The sequence below is a fragment of the Phacochoerus africanus genome, chromosome 3, assembly GCF_016906955.1.
Source record: "Phacochoerus africanus isolate WHEZ1 chromosome 3, ROS_Pafr_v1, whole genome shotgun sequence".
NCBI lineage: Eukaryota > Metazoa > Chordata > Mammalia > Artiodactyla > Suidae > Phacochoerus > Phacochoerus africanus.
Genome location: NC_062546.1, coordinates 160,258,098 through 160,275,919, shown reverse-complemented (window position 1 = coordinate 160,275,919; position 17,822 = coordinate 160,258,098). Strand labels below are relative to the sequence as shown.

Genomic DNA, 17,822 nt, shown 5'->3' with positions numbered 1-17,822 from the left:
ATAGCATAATAAAAAGAATAACTTAACTGGTAAGAATAACAAAAATAATATACCCTCTGAAAATAAGTAAAATATAAAATGCATAAATTGGTAAAAAAAAAAGTGTAACTATATCAATATGTCCTCACAATTTGTTACATCTTATTGATTCTTTTTTATTTTTTTATTTTTTGAGTAGAATCTTATTGATTCTTCAGTAAAGGCATTACACCATTCCAGGTGATGTAGTAAACAAGACATTATAGACCTTACATTGTACCATGGAGAGAAATGGTTATTAATAATACAATTGTAGAACTGTATTATTTAATTGTACAGTTGTATTATTTAATTGTAGTTATCATAAATTCTTTGATGGAGAGGAAATCAGAATCAGATGTAAAAAGACTTCAGCATTCCAAGAATGATGTCAAATGACCCCCTTCATGGTGGATTATGCACTTATTTACCATGAGATATATTTCTTCTCCAGAGATTCCTCGTTTGTGTATCAATTGTAGATTTTTGGTTTGCAGTTACTGTGAAGTTTTGAATGAGTCTATATGTATGAGATTGTTTTAAGTTGTTCTCTTAATTGTAAGTTCATCTCCAGTGTCCTGCATTTGTGCCCACCTCTTCTCACAATTTCTGATTTTGGTGGCATAATTGTGTGTGGATGATTTCGTATCTTTACTGTATATATACCTTTACTGGTGAGCCTTGTCATTTGCGGAATTTTTGTTTCCTGTTGAGGCCTTTTCTTTTCTGCCTAGAGAAGTTCCTTTAGTCTTTGTTGTAAGGCTGGTTTAGTGTTGCTGAATTCTCTTATTAGCTTTTGCTTATCTGTGAAGGTTTTGATTTCTCCTTCAAATCTGAATGAGAGCCTTGCTGGGTAAAGTCATCTTGGTTGGAGGATTTTTCCTTTCATCACGTTAAGTATATCATGCCACTTCCTTCTGGCCTGCAGAGTTTCTGCTGAAAAATCTGCCGATAACCTTATTAGGGTTCCCTTGAACGTTACTTGTGTCTTTTCTTTTCCCTAGCTGCTTTCAAGATTTTCTCTTTGTCTTTAATTTTGGTCAGTTTGATTAATATGTGTCTGGGGTGTTCCTCCTTGGGTTTATTTTATATGGTACTCGTTGTGCTTCTTGGATTTGAGGGAGTGATTCCTTCCCCATGTTAGGGAAGTTTTCAGCTATTATCTCTTGGAATATTTTTTCTGTCCCCTTCTCTTTCTCTTCTCCTTCTGGCACCCCTATAATACGGATGTTGTTGCATTTCATGTTGTCCCAGAGTTCTCTGAGACTCTCTTCATTTCTTTTCAATCTTTTTTCTCTTTTCTGTTCCGTATCTGTGATTTCCACTAATCTGTCCTCTACCTCGCTTATTCGTTCTTCTGCCTCCTGTATTCTGCTTTTGGCTGCTTCTAATGAGTTTTTTTTAATTTCAGTTATTGTATTTCGCTTCTCTTTTTGCTTAAGTTTGATATCTTGTATTTGTTTGCTTAGTGTTTCCTGTACGGTAGCCATCTTTGCCTCCAGTTTATTTCCAATGTCTTGCATCATCTTCAGCATCAACAGTCTAAAGTATTTTTCCTGGAGGCTGAGAATCTCCTCATTGCTTAGGTGATTTTCTGGGGGTTTTCCTTTCTCCCTCATCTCAGTTATAGTTCTCTGTCTTTTCATTTGCATAGGTTTTTGGTGTGGGGAACTTTTTACAGATAATAGAGTTGTAGCCTCTCTTACTTCTGGTGTCTTCCCCCCCTTGTGGCTGAAGTCAGTGTGGGGGTTTTCTGCAAGCTTCCTGATGCGAGGGAGTGGTGCCTGCCCACTGGTAGATGGAGTTGATTCCTATCCCTCTGGCGGGTGGGGCTTTGTTTCTGAGTGAGATTAGAAGTGGCTGTCTGCCTGGGTGTCTTTGGGCAGCCTGTTTATTGATGGGTGGCCTGTGATCCCACATGGATTATTGTTTGGCCTGGGGCTTCTCTGTGCTGATGGGTGGGGCCAGATTTTCCAAAAATGGCCACCTCCAGAGAAAGGCATGCTGATGAATATTCCCAAGAGCTTTGATTCCAATGCCCTTCCTCTACAACAAGACACATTCACCCCTTGTTTTCCTAGGAGATCCACCAAGAACTGCAGTCAAGTTGGACCCATATTCATATGTAGACTTTGCTTTGCCCTGGGACCCAGTGCACATGAAAATCCATGTGCGCCTTTTAAGAATGGGGTCTCCATTTCCCCCAGTTCCATGGAGCTCTGTGCACAAGCCCCACTAGCCTTCAATGCCAGATGCTCCAGGGACTCTTTCTGCCAGTGCCAGGTCTCCAGGTGTGGGGACTTGTCGTGAGGCTCAGAACTCTCACTCCTGTAGGTGAGTCTCTGTGAACCAGTTAGTTTTCAGTCTGTGGCGCTTCCCACCCAGGAGGTATGGGGTTGCTTATGTCACGTAAATATCTCTCCTACCTCTTGATGTGGCCTCCTCTTTGTCTTCTGGAGTATAATATCTTTTTGAAAGTTTCCAGTCCATTTGATTGAAGATTGCTCAGCATTTGTTTATAATTTTGTTGTTTTTAGGAGAGAAATTGAGCTCCACTCCTTCTAATCTGCCATCTTAATCCAATCTCTTGTTTCCTAATATTTTAATATCTGAAAACTCCCCTGCCAGCGCTGACCAGTGGCACGTAGCAAGGCTCCTGGACTGCTGGACAGCCATAATTTGTTCCAGTGTCCAAGCCAGCACTCCTGCCCCCCCGAGAGGCCAATAAATGGAGACAGTTGCTCACTTCAAGAACCGTTATGTGGTGTAGGATCCCACTAGGTGATTCTTCAAGCTGTGCTAGGTTCAGCCCACCTGTGGGAGATTTACTCCTGTGTTGGGGGTCACAGGAAGCTTGCCTGGATGATTCAAGATGACCTCTCTCTCAGCTGGGACTTTGGGGGTCCTAGTCAAGCTTTGCGCACATGGGGGCAGGTTCCGGGAGTTTCTTCTTCCATCACTTTGCTGTAGTCTTATTGGCCAAAACAAGTCACCTGTCCAAGTCCAGCCTCATGATGGGAAGGTCCCCAAGAGTGTGGATACAGGAAGGTTTGAGCAAACACAGAGGCCAAAGATTACTCCCTTGGTCGCCATGAAACACCCTGGACACAAGCAGGATTTCACTCAGCAACTGCCTGAGGTCACGACCACCCAGGTCAATCCTCAGAGACAACTAATCTTAAAAGAGATACTGACTCTTTAAAGAACACTCACTGGTGTTCTTCCAAGAGGTAGAAATATGTTCCCTCAGTTCTGTGGGTGCAGGATTGTATCCATACACATTTCTGGCTTAACTGAGGATCTAAGTCTAATCATTATCAATTTTTTCCAAAATAGTCTGTGTGTTCTCTTTTTAATGAATGAAGCTATGTTAGCTGTTTTAACTCTCTTCCATCATCCCATCTTTGGTTCCTCTAATATGTTCCACTTGCTTATCAAGGGAAAGATCCCCATCTATGGTCTTATTTCATCCTTTTCTGCCTCCTCCAAACTAATTGCATCAGTTATCTCCCTCTTTCAGTATCTTCAGTTACTCTGTTTTTCCTCAAGCTTCCTTCCTGACCTTGTCTTCCTTGTTACCATCAAAATTACACAAACAAGTTTTTATTCATTTTTTCAGCTGACACACGGCTCTCTTTTTTTTTTTTTTACTTCAGCCTTTGACATTATTGGCTACTTTTATAGCCTCACATAGTAGAAGGAGGTAGGCTTTGGAGTTAGCACTCTTGGGTTTGGATTCCTGCTCTGTATGACCTTTGAGAAATTCATATTAGGGTCTGGTTACCTCGTGTGTAAAATGTGCATATGTGTGAATATATTTGCCTGAGAGCTAAGGAAAATGTCCTCAAAAAAATTGTGTCCCAGAGTTCCCATCTTGGCGCAGTGGTTAATGAATCTGACTAGGAACCATGAGGTTGCGGGTTCGATCCCTGGCCTTGCTCAGTGGGTTAAGGATCTGGCGTTGCTGTGAGCTGTGATGTAGGTGTGTAGGTTGCAGATGTGGCTCGGATCCCGTGTTGCTGTAGCTCTGGCGTAGGCCGTTGGCTACAGCTCCAATTGACTCCTAGCCTAGGAATCTCCATATGCCATGGGAGCGGCCCCAGAAAAGGCAAAAAGACAAAAAAAAAATTCTGTCCCTTCCCTGATTTGTTTGCTTTCTGACATGTTGCACTGTCATGTATTGCCGTACCATTTATGAGGTGGTTAATATTATTATCTTCATTTGGCAAATGAGGAAAACTAAGCTCAATCATGTAGGAGGTAGTGGAGCTGGGATTCTACCCCAGTGTTGTCTGACTCTGGAGTCCAAATCTTAAGCATCTGTGCTGAATTGCCATCATAGTAAGAGTTGTTGGAAACTATAATTTCTTCTTCTATGATATCTGTCTTATGAAAATATCTTCATTATTTTATGAAATGTCTGAACCAGTGGAGCTTTTTGAATGAAATTTTTTTTCTGGTATATCTATATGACATAAGCACAGACATCTGGAGCCCTTAAGTGGCCTTTCTTATGAAATTAATTGTGGAGTCCCCATTGTGGCTAAGTGGGTTAAGAACCTAACTAGTATCTATGAGGATGTGAGTTCTGTCCCTAGCCTTGCTCAGTGGGTTAAAGGATCCAGCATTGCTGTGAGCTGCTGTGAAGGTCACAGACACAGCATGGATCTGGTATTGCTGTGGCTGTGACTTAGGCCAGCAGCTGCTGCTCAGATTTGACCCCTAGGCGGGAACTTCCATAAGCTGCAAGTTTGACCATTAAAAAAAATTTAATTGGTATCCAGGTGAGGAAAAGAGTTTTGTGTTTTGAGAAATTAGATAACACATAAAGAAGTAAGGACAAAGGCAGTTAATCCTGACAGCAGTAAGAGTGAGGTATACAATTATGGGCTAATACACTGCGGCCTTGTTGGGAAGGGGATTGTAGCTTCATTGACTTTGCAGACTAGAAAAGATTGACAGTCGCTATGTCCCTCCCTTAAGTGCATCTTTTAGCATTGTGAATGACGTTCTTCAGGTCTTCACCTGCAATAATGTGAGTATTGCTCTGGCCAGAGAAAACGAGCAGTTTTGTCAGTAAAATGGACCATTACTGACTTGCCCATGGAAAGGATGGGCCTCCTAGCACAGCATGCAGACTGCTGCAGGGGTGCCACTGTCCTTGTGGCCTGCAGCCAGAGAGGCAGGAACATGGAGTAGGATGTCTATCAGGGCATTAAATGGGGTCATATTCATACAGCACCAAGGGCAGAAGAAGGAGTTCTTGCAAAGATGATCTAGGTCATAAAACACTGAATCATCTCTCTCCCATTCTCATCTTCAGCAGCATTGTGGCAGCAGCTAAGGTACTAATCGTCCCTGAATTTTTCCTCAACAGTAGTCATCTACTTGGCAACACTGGCAACTGCTTGGTAAGATGGCTCTTCTCTCAATCTGTTGCCAAACTTGAGGATGCTACAAAGAACCTGGAATCTTGACGTGGGGAATTCTTTAAACTCAAAAAGTTCAAATTTATACCTTTGAGACAATCACTCAACAACATACCTGAAAACTGTATATCACAATTATAAAGGAAAGGGCAAGCATCAGATTTACGTAGCAAGTATTGGGACCTCTTGCAGCTGCTGTTGTATTCACAGTTGTGGATTGAAATACCAGTAATAGCATCTTTAAATTCAGAAAGAAGTGGAGTAGCATTGAAGCCAGAGTCAGGCCTGATTTCTTATTTTATTGAATATTGAATCCTATAGGAGACCACCACTCTATACCTTGAATTATTGTCTCTATGTCCAAGGTAAGTGGATTTATTTATAGGTGAGGACTGAGGTTCAATTAAGACACTTCTTTAGAGTCACAAAGTGGGAAAGAAGAGCTACTATATTTTTACTCCTTCGCCTTTTTTAATTTTAAAGTGAAATGTCCTCTCTGATATACTGATTTTATTTAGATATAATCACTTTTTGCTTACCTAATTGGGATGATAATTTATGTTAGGCAAGCTACAAAATGTAGATTTATTACTTCAGTTATGTTTATAGAATTTATTCCACTTGTGATAGGTTGTATTGCATTAGAAACTTTTGCTTGGTGCTTTAGCAGGATTAGGTTAAGGTGTAATCTTTTATGAGACTTTGTCATATGAAAGTACTGTTAATGAGAACATTTTAATATGATTTATGCAAAAACTCAGTTTATTAGATGGTAAAGGAACTATTGGACTAAAACTAGTAAAAATTTTTTGTCTCTAATAGGTAATTAATAAAATGTCTCCAACATCCCTGAAGATCACACTAAGGCAACTCATGGAAGGATCTTCAAAGACCTTGCCAGAAGTATTAACTATGGAATATCGGCTCAGTCAAGCTTGTATAGTAAGAATTTTTCTTTAGGTTATTGTAATTTTCTAGTTATGAAAGTAATATATGTTCACTGTAGAACATGTAAAATACAGAAAATTATAAACAAGAAAATTGAAGCTATCTGTATATTTACTCTTTGAAAATACAACAGGTCAGTAAGGTTAAGGAATGTAGAAATATTGCTCCCAGGTTGTTAATAAATCTTTATGAAACAGCAGTTACATTTGCATGTAATTGTGAAAAGGACTCTATTCTCATATAGAATTCAGAATAGAAATTGTAACTATTTTTCAGGCATGGTCTCTGATCCTGGGCAAGAATTGTAAGTTCTCTAAATATATATATAATACACAAAGGGAAATTATTAGTCTGTTACATGTTTTAATTAATAGATTAGCATTGAAAATACCCTTAGAGGAGTTCCTGTTGCAGCTTGGCATGTTAAGAACCCAACATTGTGTCCATGAGGTTGCAGGTTTGATCCCAGGCCTCGCTCAGTGAGTTAAGAATCTAGTGTTGCCACAGGCCAAGGCATAGGTCACAGATGAAGCTCTGATCTGGTGTTGTTGTGGTGTAGGCCAGCAGCTACTGATGTGACACCTCCCCTAGGAACTTACTTATACCTCAGATGCAGCCCTGAAAAAAAAAAAAAGAAAAATATTAAAAAAAATACCATTATAAATACACTTAAAATAGGCAATAATCACCTAGAATATTATCAGATAAACTCTTTAAAAGCAGAATTGTCTCTTTTGTATTTTGTGTAGAAGACCCTTAGATCAATAAACTCAGAGCCTAAAGAAAATATTTTGTTTAATAACTAGAAAGCAGACCGCTAATGGACTTCCATGTCTTGAAATAGTGAAGATATTCAAAATAGTTCATCCAACCCTAAATTAAACTCTATTAGTCATATCTTAAGGTCACTTCATAGGGTATAAATGGCAGCTGAGGACGGTTGTTTATTATGAGTAGGTACTATGCCAGGCTCTGTATGTGTATTCTCTCCATTAAATATTACACCATCTCTAGAAGGTAGGTACTATTATTGTCTCCATTTTACAGATGAGGAAACTGGCATAGAGAAGTAACCTGCCTGAGGTGGTGCTGCTGTTAAGTGACAGAGTCATGGTGTATGACACCAGGTGGCCACACACATGACCACTCCCCAGCATGCCTCCTCAGTCCCTGTTTTTCCCTGTGCACTGCCTCCATTGATTCCTGCCTCCCGTCATTCTCGCAGAAAATATGTTAGCTGTGTGCCAGGCACTGTGTTGAGTATTATCTTGTTGAATGTCCTTGTTCTCATGGAATGTATAGCCTACTGAGACTATAATGAACAAGTGAACAACACAAGTAAATTAATTACAAATTGTGGTAAGTGCTCTAAAGGAAACATACAGAATTGGTGATAGAAGAGGATGGTGGAGGGACAAGAGGGAGTGGGGGATGCAGAAGGAAACCTGTGTTAAATAAGTAGTTCTAGGAAGACATCTCTGAGATGTCAGCTCTTCTGTGACCTGAAGGATGAGAAACCAGTATGCTGAAAAGTTTCAGCAGGCATGGTTTTGGGCTAAGGTAATTATTGCTGCTGAATGGGGATGGGGCTAGAGGGGTTCAGGAGTGGATGTAGAGGCTGGAGATGAGTTTATTTCCGTAATTCAGGTGCAAAGTAGTGGTGGCTTCGACTAGAGTGGTGGCAGTGGAGAGAAGTAAATGGATTTGAGACATATATAGGAGAGGATTGATATACTGTGATGATGGATGTGAGGGAAAGAATGCATTTAAGAGTTGGCGCTTAAAGGAATGGGTTAAAGATTTAAGTCTGAAAAACATTAGCACCTTTTTTTCAATTTTTAATTGTCTTTTTGGGGCGCACCCGTGGCATATGGAAGTTTCCAGGCTAGGGATCGAATCAGAGCTATTCCACAGCCACAGCAGTGCAGAATCTGAGCCACGTCTTCAACATACCCCACAGCTCATGGCAACACTGGATCATTAACCTACTGAGCAAGGCCGGGGATCGAACCTGAATCTTCATGGGTACTAGTCAGATTCGTTTCCACTGAGTCACAGTGGGAATTCCCATTAGCACCAATTTTTAAAAAAGCTTCGGACTTTATTTACGTAACAAATAAGAGTGCTTACCATGTGCTGGGCGGTAATACATAGGTAAACAAAACACACATCTTTTCCCTCATGGAACTAACGTTATAGTGGGGGAGATAGATCGTAAACAAGTACATTTATAAAATATACAATATGTTATTACAAATACTAAGGAGAAAAAGTAAAGTGGGAAGGAGGGTATGGACCACAGGAGGATAGAAGGATAGAGGTTGAACTTGTGGAGAGGATGACCAGGGAAGACCTCACTGAGGTGATGTTCTTTGAGTGAAAACCTTAAAGAAGTGAGGGAGCGAGCTGTGCATGTATGTGGAGGGCACGGCAAGGACAAAGCTCTGAGGAACCACAGGGAGGCCTGTGGATGGAGCGGGGCAGGCTTGGTTGGTGAGTGAGAGAGAACGGAGGTCAGAGCCGACAGGGTAGGAAAAGGCTGTGCAGAACATACAGGGCCTTGGAAGTCTTTATAAGATTTTGGTTTTTGTTTTGAGTAAAATGGGAAGGCACTAGATGTTTTTCGAGCAGAGGAGGGATATGTCTTCTTTTTTAACAGAATTGATCCCTCAGGCCCTTATGTGTTGAGTTTCAAATGGATAAGATTGTCTAGAAGCAAAATGAGAGAGTCCAGATATGAACCCTGGAGATCCAACATTTTGAGGTAGGCTAGAGGAGAAAGAGCAGTGGAAGAGAACAAGGACAGAGAACGGGGGAGCGGGTGTCGTGAGAGCAGGAGAGGCGTGTCAAGGAGGAGTACTGCCAAAGTCCCTAGGAGACAGGATAAAGGGGCATGCTTCACATCTAGCAAGACTGAAGTGACGGGTGACTCTGGCACGCCTTTTCAGAGTGTGTTGAGACAGAAGTTACAGAGTGGAAGGTTGGAGGGGAAATGAGTAAATAGGATGTGAGGAAGTGAAGACTATGTGTATACAACCTGTTCTTGAAACAGAATCGGAGTGGAAGCTGGGCTGTGGAATCAAGTGAGATTGCTTTTCAGTTTTGTAAGGTGGGAGATACTAGAACAAGTTTATAAATGATTGGGAATGTTTCAATGGGGGGAAGAAAGTTTATGTTGATGAGACACTAGTTAACATTTACCGAACACTTGCTGTGTGTCAGACACTGTGCTGGGATGTGGATTAAGATAATCTTATGATGAATGTATTGATATTACCATTTCATATAAAGAAACTGGGAGTTAGAGAAATTCCTAGTCCGTGGTCACACAGTTACTGTGAGGTGGAGCCAGAAGGTGAACCAGACATTTGAACTGCATGCATTTAACCCGTACGTTTTACTGCCTGCATTGATGATGCCAGGAAGAGAGAGATGGATGACCTTTCTTGGGCGAAGTCCTTTGGAAGAGGACATGTGAATGGGAAGATAGGAGAGGACTGGCCTTTGGAGGGGAGGGTCCTTTCCTCCTCATTCAGGAGAGGGAAGGCATGGTGCAGGTAGCTCTATAGTGCAGGGGGTTTGGTGGTGGTAAAAAGAGGATATTCATGTCTTAGGACTTCTCTCTCTCTCTTTTTTAATAAAGTAAAAGGTTAAGTCATTAGCCGAGGATATAGTGAGGATTACTTGCTGGCGGTAGAAATTGAGGAGACAGAAGACACTTGAAGTTATCTCTTGCCCAAGATGTGGGCAAGAGAACATGGATTGTGGGGCAGTTTTCCATGCCTGTTTGAGATTCGTGGTCTTGAATTCTAAACAAAGCCAGTCACAGTTTTATGATTTTTCTGCAGTAACATTTAGCTGCTCAAGTGCAGGCCCAGATAAATGGTAGGATTGAGCTGGTGATGGGATTTTGCCAGGACAGAATAAAGGGGCAACAAAAGGCTGGAGGAAGATGAGGATATTTTCAAGCAAAAGTGACCACATTAATGAACTGGGGAAACTGGGCTGGATGAAGAGCAAAGTGAAGCCAGAACAAATGGTGAGAAAGTCCTAGATCAGTGGAATGCAGGAAAAGGGACGTGAAGCCATGGACATTCTTGAGCAAATAATAGGAGGAGGTGATCAGAGAGTGGCTTCTCAGAGGTGGTCCAGTGGCTGAATGTTTTGGCTCAGGGTGTGGCCAAGGGAGTGGGGGCTAAAGTGGGTGGAGGAGAGGAGCTTATCAGGAATGAGAATGCTCAGAAATTCCCCATTTAATCTTGATTTTCTTTCAGGGAGGCCATGACTTTCATGAAGGTGTTAGGGCAGGTAAGTGACAGTCATTTCCTTCCTGGCTATTAAGGGAATAGGAATTGTGAACATACCTTGTTTAAAAAAAAAGATGCATTGGGAGTTCCCCTCGTGGTGCAGTGGTTAACGAATCCGACTAGGAACCATGAGGTTGTGGGTTCGATCCCTGGCCTTGCTCAGTGGGTTAAGGATCTGGCGTTGCTGTGAGCTGTGGTGTAGGTCGCAGACGCAGCTCGGATCCCGCCTTGCTGTGCCTCTGCTGTAATCTACAGCTCCGATTAGACCCCTAGCTTTGGAACCTCCATATGCCATGGAGTGGCCCTAGAAAAGGCAAAAAGACAAAAAAAAAATAGATGATTGTTTTATTAGTGAAAATCAAACTTTTATAAAGATGGCAGAGTTTTTTTTTTAAATATTATTAATCAGCATATGAGGGAAGGTCAGTTTTTGAAAAAATATTATGTTAAAAACTCCAGTAACTTGGTCCCTGCTCCCTAATTTCTATGTAAGGAGTAACCCTGCTCTGATAGTCATGTGGACTGCCTCTGTTAAATGTAGCCTGAGTCTATAAACTCTTTCTGCTGCTGAAGTCTTTGAAAGGTGCATTTATTCTCTTGCAGAAAGCCCTGAGATCCCCTACCCTTCCTTGCTTTTGTACTGGCTTGGGAACATCCTTCCCATGCACCTCTTTGCCTGAGCAGTTAAGCATTGACATTGAGAAAAACCTACGATATAATTAATAATATCTAGTAATGTTATTAATTTCTATTTTTGCTTACTGTCTTCAAAGTCAGCATATTTAGAAAAAGCAAGTGGTTTTGTTCCTAGCAAATTTGCAGTGTTTATTTTTATGTATAAGCCCATTATCCCTATAAATAGCAGTTATTATTTATGTTGTATAAAGTGAGTTCTTTCCCTCTGCAAGTATTTTGTGTATCTAATTTTTTTTTTTTTTTTTGCTTTTTAGGGCCACACCCATGGCACATGGAGGTTCCTAGGCTAGGGGTTGAATCAGAGCTGTAGCCGCCAGCCTACACCACAGCCACAGCAACACCAGATCCGAGCTGCATTTGCGACCTACACCATAACTCATGGCAATACCAGATCCTTAACCCACTGAGCGAGGCCAGGGATCAAACCCTCGGCCTCATGGTTCCTAGTCAGATTTGTTTCTGCTGAGCCACGACAGGAACTCCTATCTAATTTTCTTATGCTTTTATCACTTTAATATACATGTTATCTGAATAAAAGGTTATGTTCTCTAAGCTGTGTCAATAAACACTGGTCACTGTGGTTGAATTCTCCTCATTTCTGGCATGACGCAGTACCAGAAATAGCAGGTTCACATCCTTTTAGAGGACACATGGAGCTGATTCAGAGGACATGGCTGTATGTTTTATAGAAAACATGTGTTCTTCCCACTAATTCCCTGTAAATTCTTGCTGCATGTGGATCAGAGCCTAGGTCTGATTTTAGGAGGACCTGTGTGCTACTCCGATTATGTTCTTAAAGTATTCATTCTAATAGCAGCCCTTAAACTTAAGAAAGAAAGGTATTGTTTTTAGATATACTGTCAGTTATTTTAAGGAAGAAGAGTTGAAACCCAACAGGATCAAAGTTCTGATTCTAAACACAGGTGCTTATCAAGCCACTTTTTAATGAAGAGGAAGTATGTAGCCTCATCTTTCAGCATAACCTCTTTATTCAGAAAGCAGTATCTATTCTGGGTGAAACTATTAGATATTCTTGCATAACCAAATGTTTGCTATAATTTGCTAATTATAAAGTATGTTAGCAAAATAGGTAAAATAAACTAACAAATTAGGGGAATTGCTAGGAAAATTACTTCTAACGTAGGAGTTACCATTGTGCAGCGGAAATGAATCCGAATAGTATCTATGAGGATGCAGGTTTGATCCCTGGCCTCACTCAGTGGGTTAAGGATCCAGCGTTGACGTGAGCTGTGGTGTAGGTTGCAGACTCAGCTTGGATCCCTGGTTGCTGTAGGTGTGGTATAGGCTGGCAGCTGTAGCTCCGATTTGACCCTTAGCCTGGGAACTTCCATATGCTATGGGTGTAGCCCTGAAAAGCAAAAAAAAAAAAAAAAAAAAAAAAAAAAAAGAAAAATCTAGAATATACTTCTTCCTGGCTATTAAAAAAAAAAAAAAAAAAAAAAGAGCCCAGAAGAGCTAGGCAGCTACCAATTGGAATTTGAGTGGGTGTCTCATGAAATCTTTTGAAAAACTTGAGTTGAATGCATGTCAAGGACTTGTTATATCTTTGCTAGTTTGAAGTTAAATAACATGCAAATTTGATTAGTATTCTCTTTCTTTTTGCCCTTCAGTGGCCTGTAAAGGAGGTAGATAGCATTGAGAAGCGAGCTTAAAGGGGGAGAGACTCTTGTAGAAAGAATTTTCCAGGATTGTCTTTAGTTACTTCATCCAGGGAATGTAGGACTTTCACATTAGCAGGAATCATAACATCAGTGGTCAGTATCACTACTGATCCGATACTGGAATCCTATAGTTAGGTGGCCAAACCTTGAAAACCTTCAGTATCCACATTTAATTATGCATAAAGCCCCCTTCCATGTACCTCCTGAGGCAGCATGCTGCATTGGTTCCCAGATTGCTTCTTTAATTATTTAGCATTATAGTGACAATTTTTTTTTTTTTTTTTAGGCTCACTGTAGACTTCGTATATATATTTTTTTAATGATGATTTTTATTTTTTCATTAGAGCTGGTTTACAGTGTTCTGTCAATTTTCTACTGTACAGCAAGGTGACCCATTCACACATACATGCATACATTCTTTTTTCTCACATTATCATGCTCCATTTGTATGTTTAAATATTTTCATTCTTCACAAGAAGTATGCACTTATTAAGCATGGTTGAAATTCCCTACCACAGCCATACTAAGTATAGCCCTGTTCTCATTCTTTGTTTTTAATTTTTGGAGATAATTGTAGGTTCACATGCAGTTGTAAGAAATAATATGGAGAGATCCTGCATGTCTTCCACCCAGTCTCCCAAATAGTAAAATTTATATAACTGTACCCAATGGACATTCTCCTCCCTTTTTAAAGGAGGTTATGGATTGCCTCATACTTATAATCCTGTGGGGATACTGTATGGCTACACTAAGTGATGACTACACTGAAATAAGAGAAGTAGAATTTCTCATGATAACCTGAAGGTGGTCTGGTATTTTAATTCAGTGTGAACTAGAAGATTTAGCAAAACAGCAGTCTCCACATTTAATTATGCATAAGGTCCCCTTCCCTCTGCCTGAAGTAATTTTCCTCTCAGTTCAATGTGGAGGAGGAGGTTAGAAGGCAGCTCTGAGCCCTCCCGCAACCCCTGCCTTCCCTTTACACAAGCTCTGGTTTTAACTGTTTTATAACAGAGATTTCATTTGTGATGTCGTTTGAAAAAGAAAAAAGAGTTCTAAGGCTTAAACCACTGGATTAGTTCAGTCAGCTGTATTCAAGGGACAGATATCAGGCAGGTTATAAAATAACCACACAGGTCATCATCAGTATATTACTGTTCATTCAAATTCTCTAGGGGCTTAATTTGTGTGGCTGGGGGGAACACATACAAAAATTTCAACTTTGGGAGTTCCTTTGTGTCATAGCAGGTTAAGGATTTAGCATTGTCACTGCTGCGGCTTGGGTGATGGCTGTGGTGCAGGTTTGATCCCTGGCCCAGGAACCTCCATGTGCCACAGGCATGGAAAAAAAAAATCTCAACTTTGCAGAAGAAGATGTGCTATAGAAAAATATATGCTTAGTTCAAGGTAGTTTCTGTCAATTCAGGAATTGAAATCTGGCAATACCGGAAAGAAGGATACTAACATTTCTTATGTCTTCACTTGACAGTTTTAATAGATAAAGACCAGAATCCCAAGTGGAAACCAGCTAATCTAAAAGAAGTTACTGATGAAGATTTGAATAATCACTTCAAGTCTCTGGGAAGTAATGATTTGAAATTTTAAAGTAACTGGATTTTTAAACTATTATTTTGGAGCAGAAGTTGGTAAACCATGGCACATGGGCCAAAGCTGGCCTGCTGCCTCATTTTTTTTTTTTTTTAATATATCCTTCAGCTAAGATTGGTTTCTGTATTTTTAAATGGTTGGGGAAAGAAATCAAAGACCAGTATTGCAATGGCATGTGAAAATTACATGAAATTGAAATATCATTGTCCATAAATAAAGTTTTATTGGAACATGGCTTTACTCATGTTTAGATATTTTAAAATAGGGAAAATTTCGAGATTCTTAAGTTAGTCTGCTTAATTGAAATGGGAATTTTATGTTTTGGTTTTGGGTATTGCTTTTTGATGTTAATTATGTAAATTTATGTATTGGTTATAAAAAATTAAAACTGAAAATTTGAGGGATACTGTGTTAACACGTCACAGAATTTTCTCCATATATAGATTTTTTAAAAAATTTTATTTATTTATTTATTTTGTCTTTTAGCCATTTCTTGGGCTGCTTCCTGCAGCATATGGGGGTTCCCAGGCTAGGGGTAGAATCGGAGCTGTAGCTGCCAGCCTATGCCACAGCCACAGCCACAGCAACGCGGGATCCAAGCCGCCGTCTGCAACCTACACCACAGCTCACGGCAACGCTGGATCCTTAACCCACTGAGCAAGGCCAGGGATTGAACCTGTAACCTCATGGTTCCTAGTTGGATTCGATAACCACTGAGCCACGACGGGAACTTCCAGATTTATTTTTAAATAATTATGAGTTACTATAGAAGTGTTTCTTTTATAAAAACATTAAAAAAGATTTTATAAGGTTGTCTCTCCAGTATTATCAACTCAGCCTTGACCTTCCCTGACGTTAACCAGAATCCCTTCGTATGGTGAAAGTAAAAGCACTGTTTCTTGTTGTTTGCAGTATTTGCTAATCTGGCAGAATGAGGCATTAGGACACTCTAATCTCTAAGAGACACTCTACTTTCTGCAATTTACGTCAGACTTTTATGTGATAGTTATTTGTCCTTACACAGTTCAAATCAGGAGAAAAAACTAAAAACAAGAAGACTTTAGTTCCAAAGAGAAACACCTTCAATAACTGGTATTCTTGGAGTTTGCATTCTTGGATCAGCAGTAACAAACCCGACTAGTATCCATGAGGACACGAGTTTGATCCCTGGCTCCACTGAGTGGGTTAAGGATCTGGCATTGCTGTGAGCCGTGGTGTAGATCACAGACATGGCTCAAATCCTGTGTTGATGTGGCTGTGGCGTAGGCTGGCAGTTATAGCTCCAGTTTGACCCTTACCCTGGGAACTTCCATATGCCACAGGTGTGGCCTAAAAAAAGACCAAAAAAAAAATGGTATTATTGACAAAATAAGTTTTTGGGTTTTTTCCTTTACTTTTTAGCTGCCACCCCACCCCACAGCAATGCCAGATCTGAGTTACATCTGCAACCTACACACCAGCTGACAGCAGTGCTGCATCCTTAACCCACTGAGTGAGGCCAGGGATCAAACCCATATCCTCATGGATACTAGTTGCGTTCTTAACCCCACTGAGCCACAACAGAAACTCCTACATTTATATTCCTAAAGCCCCTAAATTGGATGTGAATGATCTAAGAAAATATTTGTTATAAATGGATTTTTATTCCTCCCCCTTTTTTTTGCTAAAAATGCAGAAAATGTTAAGTCTTTCATGTTAAAAAATTTTGAAATCACAATGGGGAAGAGCATTTGCTTGCTTAATTTAAATAAAATAAGAACTCATAACTAGTTGACTGCAACTAGACTTTTATTGTACAGTTAGGAAAGATGGTTTCACAAAAATATTTGGGAAAAAAATATACCATTTCATAAGTAAGTCTTACAGTGAAGAGAATTTGCTAACAAACCTTGACTTTAGTAAAGATGTAAGGAGTACATCTGAGTTTGTCCCCACTTTTCCAAGGAAGACCTGTCTGGTTTGGTCACACAAATACAAGATGAGGGCATTATGGTTAAGCACACAATTTATCCGTTAGAACTTTGTTTCTATATTACTGTTACTTGATGTAATTTGTAATCCGTCTCTTTCGATTTCTAAAACTATATAATTACAAAAAGTATAGTTCCCCCATCTCATAAAATGCCAGTGGAACTGAGTTAGGGCTTATGAGTGTCTTGCTATTTCTTTCATTCAACATGTCTCTTTTTAATGCTCATAAGGCAGTTTGACACAAATTATTCCTTTGGGACTAAGGTCATTTTAATCCGCTTCAAAATTGTGCTTTAAGTGCTAATAACCGTAGGTAGTTTGCAAAGAAGTGATAAGGCAATGGAAAGTGGAGAACTTCCTGCATCAAAGGCCTGTGCCTGAAAGGTAATAAATAGCACTCAAGATGCTGAACTGGGGAGGAGCAGTGAAGCACATCTGTGGGATTATGGGGGGTTTGGTAAATGAGAATGGTAAACTGCTGCTTCCACAGTTACCCCCTACAGGTTCTTTGTCACGCTGGTGGAGCTTCTCTGCCCCTCTATGGGATGTTCTTGAGGGAAAAGATTCAGTGGTTGGGCACGTGTCAGAGTGGTGGTAAAACATGGAACAAGTTGTGTCCTTGACTTCAGATGAAAACACTGGAAGCTTGCTTTTGGAGCCTGACGTGTGAGTGTTGTTTCTCTCGCCCTCTTTTCCCCACTTTCCTTTCCCTTATAATTTGGCTACTGTTCTGACTTCTTCTGTATTTGTGAGCTAAGTTGGAACAAATGTTTCCCTTTGCAGTAGCTAATTATTCGGTCTTCTATTTTTTCCTGCTTCAACAGCCTTTCTACTTGTTCATGAAAGACCTTCAGAATGAGTAAATCCAGTATTTAAATATGAAGGTATGCAAAAAAAAGTTATCCTATTAAAGATGTTTTCATTTATCTTGTCATCAAGGCTAAACTATATCTTGATAATAATTATACACAGTGCATGTGTTTATCCAACTCCCTTTCCTTTTCTGATTTGGTTTATCTGCTAACTCACTGATTATGCAAGCCTATTCCTTGTCCATGGCTTGACATATAATTCGGCATGTATTTCCAAGTAAGTCTCTGTAAGTTACAAGATATTATACTCTTGTTAAAATGAGTTTGGGGCGAGAGGGTGGTGCTTGGCAA

At 40.1% G+C, this 17,822-nt stretch overlaps 1 protein-coding gene across 2 annotated transcripts in view; it reads left to right on the top strand.

Moving 5' to 3' along the window:
• HIBCH (3-hydroxyisobutyryl-CoA hydrolase) overlaps positions 1-14,922 on the top strand; it is a 136,753-nt gene extending 121,831 nt beyond the window's left edge. For both annotated transcript variants that reach the window (XM_047773066.1, XM_047773067.1), the window contains 3 exons: positions 6,270-6,389; positions 10,670-10,703; positions 14,570-14,922. In XM_047773066.1, coding sequence (XP_047629022.1) covers positions 6,270-6,389; positions 10,670-10,703; positions 14,570-14,685 — 270 coding nt within the window. In that variant the 3' untranslated portion in view covers positions 14,686-14,922. The remainder of the gene's footprint in view (positions 1-6,269; positions 6,390-10,669; positions 10,704-14,569) is intronic.
• The last annotated feature ends 2,900 nt before the right edge of the window (positions 14,923-17,822 follow it).